Source organism: Thalassophryne amazonica, chromosome 11 (assembly GCF_902500255.1).
Source record: "Thalassophryne amazonica chromosome 11, fThaAma1.1, whole genome shotgun sequence".
In the NCBI taxonomy this organism is placed as follows: Eukaryota; Metazoa; Chordata; class Actinopteri; order Batrachoidiformes; family Batrachoididae; genus Thalassophryne; species Thalassophryne amazonica.
The window spans coordinates 90,223,853-90,236,787 of record NC_047113.1 but is presented as its reverse complement, the minus strand read 5'-3'; the positions used below and the strand labels follow the sequence as shown (position 1 = coordinate 90,236,787).

The 12,935-nt window shown below is 41.7% G+C and overlaps 1 protein-coding gene across 1 annotated transcript in view; it reads left to right on the top strand.

The window, feature by feature from the left end:
- LOC117521007 (plastin-2-like) overlaps positions 1–12,595 on the top strand; it is a 59,156-nt gene extending 46,561 nt beyond the window's left edge. Inside the window, exons 10-16 of the mRNA XM_034182335.1 lie at positions 1,180–1,366; positions 4,534–4,612; positions 4,721–4,835; positions 5,200–5,333; positions 11,019–11,142; positions 11,318–11,442; positions 11,756–12,595. Of these exons, the coding sequence (XP_034038226.1) occupies positions 1,180–1,366; positions 4,534–4,612; positions 4,721–4,835; positions 5,200–5,333; positions 11,019–11,142; positions 11,318–11,442; positions 11,756–11,888 (897 nt within the window). The 3' untranslated portion in view covers positions 11,889–12,595. The remainder of the gene's footprint in view (positions 1–1,179; positions 1,367–4,533; positions 4,613–4,720; positions 4,836–5,199; positions 5,334–11,018; positions 11,143–11,317; positions 11,443–11,755) is intronic.
- Positions 12,596–12,935: the final 340 nt, after the last annotated feature.

Here is a 12,935-nt window from a genome sequence, read left to right as displayed (position 1 = left end):
GTGCAGGGATAATGTTTGTGGTTGATCTCATCAGGAATGAGCTTACTTTGCCCACCCAGGGATGTAAAGTAATAGTGCCTGAGATGATCATGGCATTGTGATACTTGGCTATGGGAAAAATGTAAATTCTGTAACATTCCTACAATTATTAACATCAATGTAAGCGATGCCAGCAGCTATACCCTAAATGGTAGCCTCCAACACTCACCTGTTTGAGAAGAACTTTGCTTGTGTGCTGCAATCTCCGCTCTTGATTTGGATTGCAGCACGTACCAGCGCTTCTCACAGCAAGGAGAGTAAACATAAGCTAATCAATATAATAATCAGAATGTGAATGAGGGACGTTCAAACATTTTGAAGCCGTGTAACAATTAATTTAATTTTGCTGAGTTTCATCATCATGACATTAAATTATTTTCACCATTACACATTTCTTCATACAGTTCAGGTTATATATTGGTTGGTTTTACTGTCCATTCATAACTAGCAGCTCTTGGAAGACTGTGTCATACCTAACAACGGGGTCAACCCCACCTCCTCACAAAGATAAAAGTTTCTGTCTCAGAGTTGCTCTCTGACACTTCCTGGATCACTCTTAGGCTAAAGATTCTTTGCCAGGAACCTTTATAGTTGGGAGCTCTCTGAGATTCTTTGTGAATACTGGCTCAAGTCTTTATGGTCCTGGTGCTGCCTGTCTTACTCTATGGTTGTGATACTTAGACGCTAACCAGTGACCTAATTTGATGGATGTCTTTGGTACTAGGTCTCTTTGGAGGATCCTTGGGTACCACTGGAATGACTGTGCATCAAATGAGCAGATATGTAGAGAGACGATGTCGATTATCACTCACATTGTGAGGAAGCATCAGCTTCAACATTTTGGCCATGTGGCCCGTTTCTCTGGGCATGATCCAATGCACAGGTACCTGAGTGTTGGGGACCTTAGTGGCTGGACAAAACCGTTATTTTAGAAATGGTGGAATGGACTGCTTGTCCACCTGGGTGGTTGCCATCTAGGACCCAGGGTGGTTCTGTGATGTTCCTGGATGCAGTGAAGCACATCATGAAGGTGTGCTCCTAGACTTGACTCAACTTGCATAGTGTGACAAAATACTTTTTATATATATATATTTGAAAGTTAAACAAATGCACTTAATCTAACTGTATGTTTGCCACCAGGAAAAGGATCTGATGAAGCGAGCAGAGAGCATGCTGGAGCAGGCCGACCGTCTTGGCTGCCGGCAGTTTGTGACTGCTGGTGATGTCGTTCGTGGAAATTCAAAGCTCAACTTGGCCTTCGTAGCCACACTTTTTAACAAATACCCTGCACTCAACAAACCTGAGAACCAAGATTGGATTTTGAAGAGTAAGTGCATGAAAAGTGCCAGATGGAATTGATTGTCAAAACAAATAAACAAAAAAGCTGCTTGTAAATCTACATGACCATTGTTGACAAAATGTAGAAAGTTTGCAGTTTCTACCCGTTTCTCATTTAGTCCAAGACCCACAGTTCTAACTAGATCTTGGCTCGTAAGTATTCAAAAACAAGGCCTTGGTCCAGTGTTCCACAACCTAGCTGGAATCTTCATTGTTCTTCGTGGATCTGAGGAGGAACAGGTTTTGGGAGTTTTTCAAAAGGAGACTGAGAAAGAAGTGGAGTATACCCTCCAGTCCCACTTTTTAACAATGGGAACCCCCTTCTACAAGTCAGCAGGTTCTGTTCCTGACCTCCATGCCTAACAGTATCCAAATACAGCAGGATCTCGGGGAGAATGTGGAGTTTGTGTACGGTGTCTTCTCTCACACAATAATATTATCATTATTATTATTATTACTAGCTGAGTTACCCGTTCTATGCACGGGTAATAGAGAAGAATTTTAGCCATGTCATTGTATATTTCATGTCACTTTATTTAAGGTGCAGTAAGTTGCATTGCATTGTGTGTATGTTGTCATCAGTAATTTTCACAGAGCAATTTGTGTCATTCATGAGACTGCAGTGAATGATGAGAAAAGGTGACAGCATGTCATATCACTGCAATGCTGTGGGATATATCAGGGGCGTAGGTTTGCATATGGACCATAGGGACAAGTCACAACCAATATTTTGGGATGGCAAAATAGTCCCTACCAATATTTAATATTTTTTTTATATAACAAAATCATTCACTATTTTTTTGCGAACTCGATACTATAATTTTAGTCGTCACGTTTTGTGTTTTCGACGTGCCAGAATGACAGGGTTACCCATGTTGCAATTTCATTAGCTCACGTTCTTCTCACATGGACGTAAACAAAGCGCATCTCGTGGCAGGCAGTGCTTAATTTGTAAAGTGGGAGGTCCCAGAGCGCAGAGGATGGGTGGCTCCGGTGCAGTGTTGCCAGATGTACGATAATTATCGTATTTGTACGATAGTTTTGCCCTCTGTACGATGTACGATCAATAATGGGAAAAAATCCAATATGTACGATAATTTCAGTTGGTTGCCCAAACACGCATCTCTCTCTGACACCCAAGAATCATTTTGCAGGTGTTGCACTCAGGCGGCATCAAATGCTGGCTTTGGGCGACCGGGACAGTCATTTGAAAGCCCGCCCCCTCTCCATACAAAGTAATGAGTTCCCATCCAATCTCTGCCGTGACAGGAAGATTCCCCAACCAACATCTTTTTTTTTTCGAAACTTTATTTCAACAAATGCAATAACAAACGAACAAAACACAAGAGCAAAGAGATATACAAGAAGAATAAAAAAAAAGTTAAAGTTCCTTATGGAGGTATCAACATTTTTTCTGTGTTCAACAAAATCTGCACAAGTGGCATCGGATGACGACAGCGACCTCGAGGTTGAATTCAACTCTTTCTAGTCTGGTAATTAACACGTTTGTGTCCCTTCACAGAAAAAAAAAATCTTTCTAGTCTGGTAGTGCATTTGCTTGTGCATTTGCGTTCTTGTTGTGCCATAGTTTCCCCATTACTATAATTACTGTTTAAAAATGTGACATAAAATTCTTTGTAAATTAAAAAAAAAACGCTAAAATAGCTACGTTGTATGCGTTTTGTTTGTGTACGATAATTTCTCCCAAAATACGATAATTTTGAGGTTTTGGTACGATAGTTTCATATTTCATATCTGGCAACACTGCTCTGGTGCAGAAAAACAAGAAGGGCGGGGGCTTGCGAACAATGCTGTGCGCCACACTTAAACTGCACACCCACACAAACACGCACACACACCTTCACAAATGACACTAACACCCTGCCTTTTCCTCAAAAATTACTACATTTATGTTTGCTGTCTGTCTCTGTACGTTTCTGTCACTTTTGCGCTCTTTTTCATACTTTTCCCTCGTTTCAAAAGTCACCGAACGCACTTTACCGTAATATATGCAACATATAGCATACTGTTGGAAACCATGGGTTCTTGGCTTGCTGTCAGTGTTGAAATTTTTCAGCGTGAGGGCTTACATGAGAACTTACGGTAATGAGAATCAGCGGCGCACTAGTGTGAAACTTCCGTGTTTTTCCTCTGCGTTATGACATCACAGGCTTACGTTTACCGTAATACACCATATATATCATTGTAAAGCCCTTTTTTTGTTGGCAAATTAGGTTGCCCGATACCTACAACTGCATTATTGATGAAGAGAATAGATTATACATCTTGGTTGCAAAAACGTTTTTTTTTTTTTGTTAGCTCCACAAGTATTTTTTTTGTTGTCTTGTTCTCTCAGGTGTAGGCCTATAGAATAGATTTGTGATTTTGGGTGCAATTTTGTTATTTAAGCTATTTGTTTGTCTGCCTACACACTTAATAATGTAAATAAAGTGTTAAATTATTCAGCATTATGTCGTCATATGTTATGTATTATGCTGTACTTGTGCGTCTAATGGTATGAGTGGGTTAGGCGGTGGTGGTGGTAGGCAGGGGGGCGGGGGGGTGGTATTGTCCTTACCAAAGCTGAGACCAAACCTACGCCCTTGGGATATATAATGTTCTTAGTTTGACCCTGAGGTGCACAAATGAAACGTCTGTCAGGGTGACCAACTCAGGAGCATCCTACATATAGCTGACCATGTGAGAAGCATGGTGTCTTCACATTGAGCCCAACCACTTTCAGTGAATGTCCCTGCTAGTTCATGGGAGGCATAATTCCAAAAACCTGGCCTTTAATTCGCACACGGTGTGTGCTGCACCATTCAGATGCTAATTAAAGTGTACCCTATCCAGCTGCTACTACATACAAAGTAAAGTGTGATGCTTCTTACCTGACCCGAGTACCACGTGAACTGCGAAAATAAGGGCTCCAGTGAGCGGGTCATGGTTGTAATTAAAGCGCACGTACGCTTTCAACCTAAGGGCCCCAGTGACCTCCCCCTTGGTGCCCCCAGTCACCATAGCAAGTTTGGTGTCAATTGCTTAATTACTGTGACTGCGTACTGCGAACACACACACACACACACGGTCAGCTTTATATATTAGATTATTATTTTTTGTTTCTGGGCTCATCTCTCTCTGTCTCTTGTTGTTTAGGTGAGACCAGAGAGGAGAGAACATTTAGAAATTGGATGAATTCTCTTGGAGCCTGTCCACGTGTTCACTATATGTACAGGTCATTATCTAGTGTGTGTGTGTGTCTGAAACCAGATCCTGGCTCTACATGCTGCCACTTTACTGATGATGGAGTTGTGTTTATATATGTGTGTGTGTGTGCGTGCAGTGACCTGCAGGATGCCATGGTGATTCTCCAGCTGTATGAAAAGATTAAAGTGCCAGTGGAATGGGACAGAGTCAACCACCCTCCATTTAAATCAACAGTGAAACATTTAAAAAAGGTAACTTTCCAAATGGCTTTACATCCATGAAAGAGCAGTTTACAACCTGAAAATAAAGGAATGGAGCTTGAAATGGCCGAATTCAGTAACTTTAACAGTAAGTCATAGTCAAAGGAGCGAGCGTTGTGTTTTACAAGAAGGATCTCATTGTTGAATGACACTGTTCACACACAGCAGCTGACTCAAAGATCTGAGAGGCTGCAGGTTTTAACATCCTGCCGTTTGCTCAAAGTGCTGTGACTCAGTTAAAGAGAGGACCTGTTCTGTCTTTCTGTGACCAGTTTGAGATCACATAGACTCACACAATGTCTTAAAGTAAGTAAGTGTTTGTGTGTGTGTGTGCGCGCGCGCGTGTGTGTGACAGTCTGAAAACTGCAGCTATGCCGTGGACCTGGGAAAGAAAAAAGCAGGTTTCTCTTTGGTGGGAATCGGAGGTCAGGACCTGAGCGAGGGAAATCCAACTCTCACCCTGGCACTGGTCTGGCAGCTGATGAGGAGGTGAGTCTGTCTTCATAGTCAAACTTTAAACCAATAATATCTTTAGCACTGATGTGTTCATACAAATATTGTCAGAAACACTTGTTCAGTGACTCTAAAGTTCATCTTGTTCACTGCGTTTTTAAATGATAAGCTCGTAAGTGTCTGTAAAATCTTCTTGTGAATGTAGGTTCATATTTGGATTTGAAAGGGATATACACTGAACAAAAATATAAACGCAACACTTTTGTTTTTGCTCCCATCTTTCATGAGTTGAACTCAAAGATCTAAAACATTTTCTATATGCACAAAAGACCCATTTCTCTCAAATATTTTTCACAAATTTATCTAAATCTGTGTTAGTGAGCACTTCTCCTTTGTCCATCACACAGCACAATGCCACACGTCGCAAGCTTTGAGGGAGCGTGCAATTGGCATGCTGACTGCAAGAAGGTCCACCAGAGCTACTGCACATGAATTAAATATTAATTTCTCTACCATTAGGCAGTTCAAAGAATTTTGCAGTACAGTGGTCCCTCATTTATCGTGGGAGTTACATTCTAAAAATAGCCCACTATAGGTGAATTCCGTGAAGTAGCAGCGTTATTTTTTTTACAATTATTATAGATGTTTTAAGGCTGTAAAACCCCTCACTACACACATTTTCTCACTTTTCTCTCCTGTGTAAACACTCTCAAAGTTCAAACCTTAGTAGAAAAATAAGTCCAGTATTATAGAATGAAACCAAAGATCAAAACCTGTTTTCAGGCCCAAACATTTGTTTGAGAAATAAAAATAGAATGTTTTCCTATAAATAATTATGATGGCTTTTAGAACTAATAAATTTAATTTTAACGATCAACCTACGAGGTTGGACACATAAGAAATTATTAATAGTAACTGACCAGTATTCCCCTGATCGCGCCTTCATCGTGGCGCCGCTCCGCAGCGTGTTTTTCCACCTCGGGGCAGGTGTCTTTTTCCGAGTGATATGGGTAGTTGTTGGCGCTCTTTTTTTCTTCTGAGCGAGAAGATTCTTATAAACAGACACACGCAGAACACAATGCGCGTGCTTTTTCTTCGCTGCTGGAGCGCTCTGCATCAAAACAGCGAGTGTAGTCTCTGGACCTGTTGCCAGATTTTGGCTGCAACTAAGCACAGCAGACAGTTAAAAAAAAAAAAAAAAAGAAGCATGCAAAATTGCACTAAAAAAAATCCGCGAAACAGCGAGACCGCGAAAGGTGAACCGCGATATAGCGAGGGACCACTGTACATCCAACCAGCCTCACAACTGCAGATCACGTGTAACTACACCAGCCCAGGTCCTCCACATCCAGCATGTTCACCTCCAAGATCATCTGAGAACAGCCACACGGACAGCTGCTGCAACAATCGGTTTTCAGAACCAAAGAATTTCTGCACAAACTCTGAGAAACCATCTCACGAAAGCTTGACGACTGCAGTTCATCATCATAACAGACTTGAGTGGACAAATGCTCACATTCTATTGCATTTGGCTGCTGATCAACTCTCTGTGAAGGATATGTGTTGCACTGCGGGAGGCAAATGATGGTCACACCAGATACCGGCTAGTTTTCTGACCGACCCCCTCAATAAAGCAAAACTGCATATTTCTGAGTGGCCTTTTATTGTGGCCAGCCTAAGGCACACCTGTGCAATAATCATGCTGTCTAATCAGCATCTTGATATGCCACACCTGTGAGGTGGGATGGATTATCTCAGCAAAGAAGTGCTCACTAACACAGATAGATTTGTAAATAATGTTTTAGAGAAATAGGTCTTTTGTGTATATAGAAAATGTTTTAGCTCTTTGAGTTCAGCTCATGTAAAAAGTGAGCAAAAGCATTGCGTTTATATTTTTGTTCAGTGTAGATACCACATTTTCAAAAATACACCTGGTGCTTTCAGTATCAGCAATTTTGCTGTTGCATTAGCAGCTGACAATTACAACTTTATTAATTGATCTAAATATTGGTGGGGGGAGAGCAGAAGATTGGTACCAAAGTTATTATTGCAGTATTATGATTACAGGGTAAAAGACTTTAACCAAATCACAAATTGTATATTAGCTGGTAGTTACATGAGGAGCATGTAACAGGTCGGTGCATTAAGGGTGAGAACTGAAATTGACCTGTCTGTTTAAATAAAAAAAAAAAAAAGGATCTACAGTTTCAATTAATCAAACTTGTAAGCTGTGCTGATAACATACAGTGCTTCTGGAAATTCCAAAATGGAGTAAATTCATTTTTCCCCACAAAATTGTACTCACGGAACCCCATAATGACAACATGAAAAAAGTTTTTTTTTTTTCTTAAAATTTTTGCAAATTTATAAAATAAAAAACTAAGAAATCACGTGCATAAGTATTCACACCTTTTTTCTTCTTATTGTTTATTTGATGAGGAAAATGCACATTAATGAACACTTTGTACATTTTCATGACATAAATATGCCAGATTTAGCTAAAAGCTACTTTCCATCTGTAGTCCTCAGACATACAACAATTACAATAAATAAAAAACATTAAATTATATACAATACATCTCACCTGTGTTGACAGGTTTGATTGTTTTTGAGCCATTTTTAAATCTCATTTTTAAAAGCACTCAGGGTGGATCTATGTCTTATAGTTGTTGGACGGCTGTTCCAGTTTGTACAACCCATCACAGAAATGGTGTTTTGTCCTGTGGCAGTTCGTATAAAGGGCACCTCACAGTCCCCTCAATACTTGTTTTGCACAACTCTTTGTTGATGCACCTTTGGCAGCAATTACAGCCTCAGGTCTTCTTGAATATGATGCCACAAACTTGGCACACCTATCTTGGGGCAGTTTTGCCCATTCCTCTTTTCGGCACCTCTCAAGCTCCATCACGTTGGATGGGGAGTGTTGTGCACAGCCATGGTCAGATCTCTCCAGAGATGTTCAGTCAGATTCAGGTCTGGGCTCTGGCTGGACCACTCAAGGACATCCACAGAGTTGTCCTGATGCCACTCCTTTGATATATTGGCTGTGTTGTTAGGGTCATTGTCCTGCTGAACAATGAACAGTTGCCCCAGTGGTGGGGCAACTGTACTCCTGACCTCAGTGTCCCTGAGGTCAGGAGTGTTCTGGAGCAGGTTTTCATCCAGGATGTCTCTGTACATTGCTGCATTCATCTTTCCCCCATTCCTGACTAGTCTCCCAGTTCCTGCCACTAAAAAAAAAAACATCCCCACAGCATGATGTTGCCACCACCATGCATCATTATAGGGATGGTGCCTGGTTTCTTCCAAACATGACACCTGGCATTCATGCCAAAGAGTTCAATCTTTGTCTCATCAGACCAGAGATTTTTGTTTCTCATGGTCTGAGAGTGCATTTTGGCAAACCCTTTTACTAAGAAGTGACTTCCGTCTAGCCACTTTACCGTACAGGCCTGATTGGTGGAATGCTATAGAGATGGTTGTCCTATGCTGGAGCTCTGACAGAGTGACCATCTGGTTCTTGGTCACCTCCCTGACTAAGGCCCTTCTCCCCCGATTGCTCAGTTTAGACAGGCAGCCAGCTCTAGGAAGATTTCTGGTGGATCTGAACGTCTTCCGTTTATGATGGAGGCCGCATGCCCGGCGCCAGAAAAAAAATATTAAGGGGGCGATGAGTTTATCACAGGGGGCGCCCCCCCCCCCCCCAAAAAAAAGTGCGCACCGGAGGCTACCTGCCTCTGAGCGTGCGTAATGAATTTGGTGCGCTCCAAGAAAGCTCGTTTATTTAGGCTACACCATTGTAAGAGACTGACTGAGTAAGAGTAAAGAGTAATGACAGTATTTTTTTAATTATTATTTGAACGTATAGACCCTCGGTCAAGTGATCTCCTGCATACCACAAAACCAAACAAACAACTGATCTGAGAAACGACACGACAGTAGATTAACCCCACATACAGCCCTCCATCACAAGCGCAAACACAGCGCAACTGGGTCAAAGATAAAACGGGTCAAAGATAAACATACAGTCGTCCCTCGTTTAACGCAGGAGTTACTTTCTAAAAATAACCCGCAATCGGCGAAATCCGCAAAGTAGTCAGCGTTATTTTTTACAATTATTATAGACATTTTAAGGCTGTAAAACCCCTCACTATACACTTTATACACTTTTCTCAAACAGGCATGAACATTTTCTCACTTTTCTCTCGTGTGTAAACACTCTCAAAGTTCAACTTTAGTAGAAAAATAAGACCAACCTGTTTTCAGGCCAAAACATTTGTTTGAGAAATAAAAATAGAACGTTTTCCTATAAATAATTATGATGGCTTTTAGAACTAACAAATTTAATTTTAACGATCAACCTATGAGGTTGGACACATAAGAAATTATTAATAGTGACTGACCAGTATTTCACAGTTCCTCTGATCGCGCCTCTTCCTCGTGGCGCCGCGTCTTTTTCCACTGAGTCACACCTCGCTGCAGGTGTCTTTTACGGAGTGAAGAACACAGTTATGGGTAGCTGTTGGTGCTCTTTTTTCTTCTGGGTGAGAAGATTCTAATAAACAGACACGCAGAACACAATGCGCGTACTCTCCCTTCGCTGTGCCGCAACAGGTGTCCCATCATCTCGACAGAACACCAGCCTGCTTGATGAGGACGCAGAGCACAATGCACTGTGTAAAAAAAAAAAAAAAAAAAAGCATGCAAAATTGGACTAAAAACATCCGCGAAACTGCGAGGCTCTATATTTTCCAGTATTTCTTTTTCTTTCTTTTTTAGTTTTATTTTTGATAACTCTCACATCCGAGGGGGCGAGGTTGATGACGTGAGGGGACGTCGCCCCCAAACGCCCCCTCGTGGCGCCGGGTCCGGGAGGCCGCTATGCTCACTGGGACCTTCAAAGCAGCAGACATGTTCCTGTACCCTTCCTCAGATTTGTGCCTCAAGACAATCCTGTCTCAGAGGTCTGCAGACAATTCCTTTGAGGTCATACTTGGTTTATGCTCTGACATGCACTGTCAACTGTGGGACCTTATATGTATGTCGACAGGTGTGTGCCTTTCCAAATCATGACCAGTCAACTGAATTTACCTCAGGTAGACACCAATTAAGATGTAGAAACAGTCTCTTGGAATCCCTGTAATCTTGAAATGTAGAAGCAGGTGTGGCTGAAGTTGCATGTAACTTGATATGAGGGTGTTTGTCAGTTTCTTTCCAAAGCTTCATTTGGTGTTCCAGTGCTCCTGGTTACATGACCAAATGCAACTTATAGTAGTAAAATATATTAGTATTTCTTGCAGTGCTATCAGGCAGTTACTGTAGTACCAACTATATCCACTGTGATTTCCTTTGTTTATAGTGGTTCTCTTAATTAACCTGTTGATCTGTTAACTTACTCAGTGCAGTCAAGGTGGTGGCACCTAAAATGTGGAATGCACATTTTCGGTGCCACCTTCACCCTTGGACCTACACTCTGTGGACTCTGTTGAAATGTTTAAAGTGAAGCTCAAGACCCGTTTGTATAGGATGGCTTTTACCTAGTTTTGCCTGGTTTTTTTTTATGTTTCTGTAGTTTTTAATTTCTTTGTTCCTATGTGAAGCACTTTGTGATTTCTATCTTGAAAGGTACTGCATAAATAAACTTTACTTACTTACTGGGTGACATCCATAACCCTGTGTGTGGTATTAAGTGTTTACTGTAGTTTCCTTGTCTGTCTGCAGGTATACTTTGAATATTCTTGAAGATCTTGGAGAGGGAGAGGTGGCTGGTGATGATTTGATTATTAAATGGGTCAACAAGACGTTGAAAGAGGCGGCGAAGAGTTCATCAATTAAAAGCTTCAAGGTAAGGTTTTCATGAGTTAACTTTTTAAAACATGGGTTCAGTTTTGCTACTGTAGTAAATGATTTGTTCTTTGCCCAAAGTCAGAAAGAAGGAAAGGAGCTGTAGTTTGAGTGCAGCGCCACCTCATGGGGGTTTAGTTTTTGTGTTCTTCTGATGTTTGCTATTTTTGTTGCAGGACAAAGAGATCAGTACCAGTCTTCCTGTTTTGGACCTGATTGATGCCCTCAAACCAGACAGTGTCAACTTTGACTTGGTTAAAACAGGAAGTCTGTCTGAAGAGGACAAGCTGGACAATGCCAAGTAATGACCTTCATGATTCGCTCTGTAAAAACCATAAAGTAAATACATCAAGTTTATGGAATCCATAATGTTTTTACAAACATTAGTGGAAGAAAACTTGCAGATATTTTCTATAGTAAATTCAAAACCCACATGTTAACATAGACAAGGTCTGATGGAAGAAAACGTGACACAAATCCAAGCACACAGTGTACAATTAAGAAAACTCAGCTTTGTTCAGACTCGCTGGTTGTAGTGACTAAGACCCCAAAACAGAACACGGAAACTGAAAGATGGTCTGATTCCTAATCACTGTCATCCCGTCCTGCATCAGGTACGCCATTTCCATGGCGAGGAAGATCGGCGCCAAAGTCTACGCCCTGCCTGAAGACTTGGTCGAGGTCAACCCTAAAATGGTGATGACCATCTTCGCCTGCCTGATGGGGAGGGGCATGAAAAAGGCTTAGAGGAAACATACACACACACCCACACAGCGGTTCTGTCGGCCACTTTATTCCTCTTCTTTGCTCTAAGTTTGTGATGTGAAAATAACTCTGGTCTTCTTAGCAGAACCGGTTTCACTTGGAAGGTCTTGGGGTAAAAATGTACGGCTGTGCCCCCCATTTACACCATGGCCACCACATCCCCATCTCTGAGGATGGAGTATGCCACCTTTTATGCCAAAGAGCTCATCAAGTTGTGTATTTTTGAGCGTGATTCCGGACAGAAGCCACCTTGTTCTTCCTGGCTCCAGGTTGTCACGTAGCCTGAAGTAATTCGTTTTTAGAAATATTATGTGGGAAGTCGCGCCATGTGAGCAGAGTGTCATCGCAGGATTCAGAGAGCGAACACCAGGACACTCAGGAACCATTTGTCTTTATGTTGCACTCTGGTGGTGCAAACACATCTTCAAATAATTAAGTTAGATGTAATCTGGAGTTCTGTTTCTGTGGCAACACTTCACTTGTGTTTTGGTGTTCATGGAGGTTGAATTTTTTTTCTGAATTACTTGCATTCCACCAATGTACTTCAGAGCAACCTAATTTGTATGCTAATAGCATGGCCCATTAGCTTCATAGCGTCATAATTCTAGGCTATGCTAACATGATGTTTACAGTATTAAGAACCAAAAACAATCAAATGAGCAAGTTGTTTGCAAACAATAGCAAGTTTTGGAAACAGGCGGCCACATCGAGGCATTCAAATATTCACTCACTCACCGCTTGCTCGTGGGGGCAGGAGCCTATCCCAGTAGTCATAGGGCATGAGGCGGGGTGCACTCTGGACAGGACGCCAGTCTGTCACAGGGTCACATACAGACAAACAAACACATTCAGACGCACATGCACACCTGCAGACAATTTAAAATTTCCAGTCCACCAAACTGCCACATCTTTGGATGTGGGAGGAAGCCGGAGCACCCGGAGAGAACCCACACAATCAAGGGGAGAACATGCAAACTCCACACAGAAAGGCCTCAGGTGGGAATCAATCCCATGACCTTCTTGCTGTGA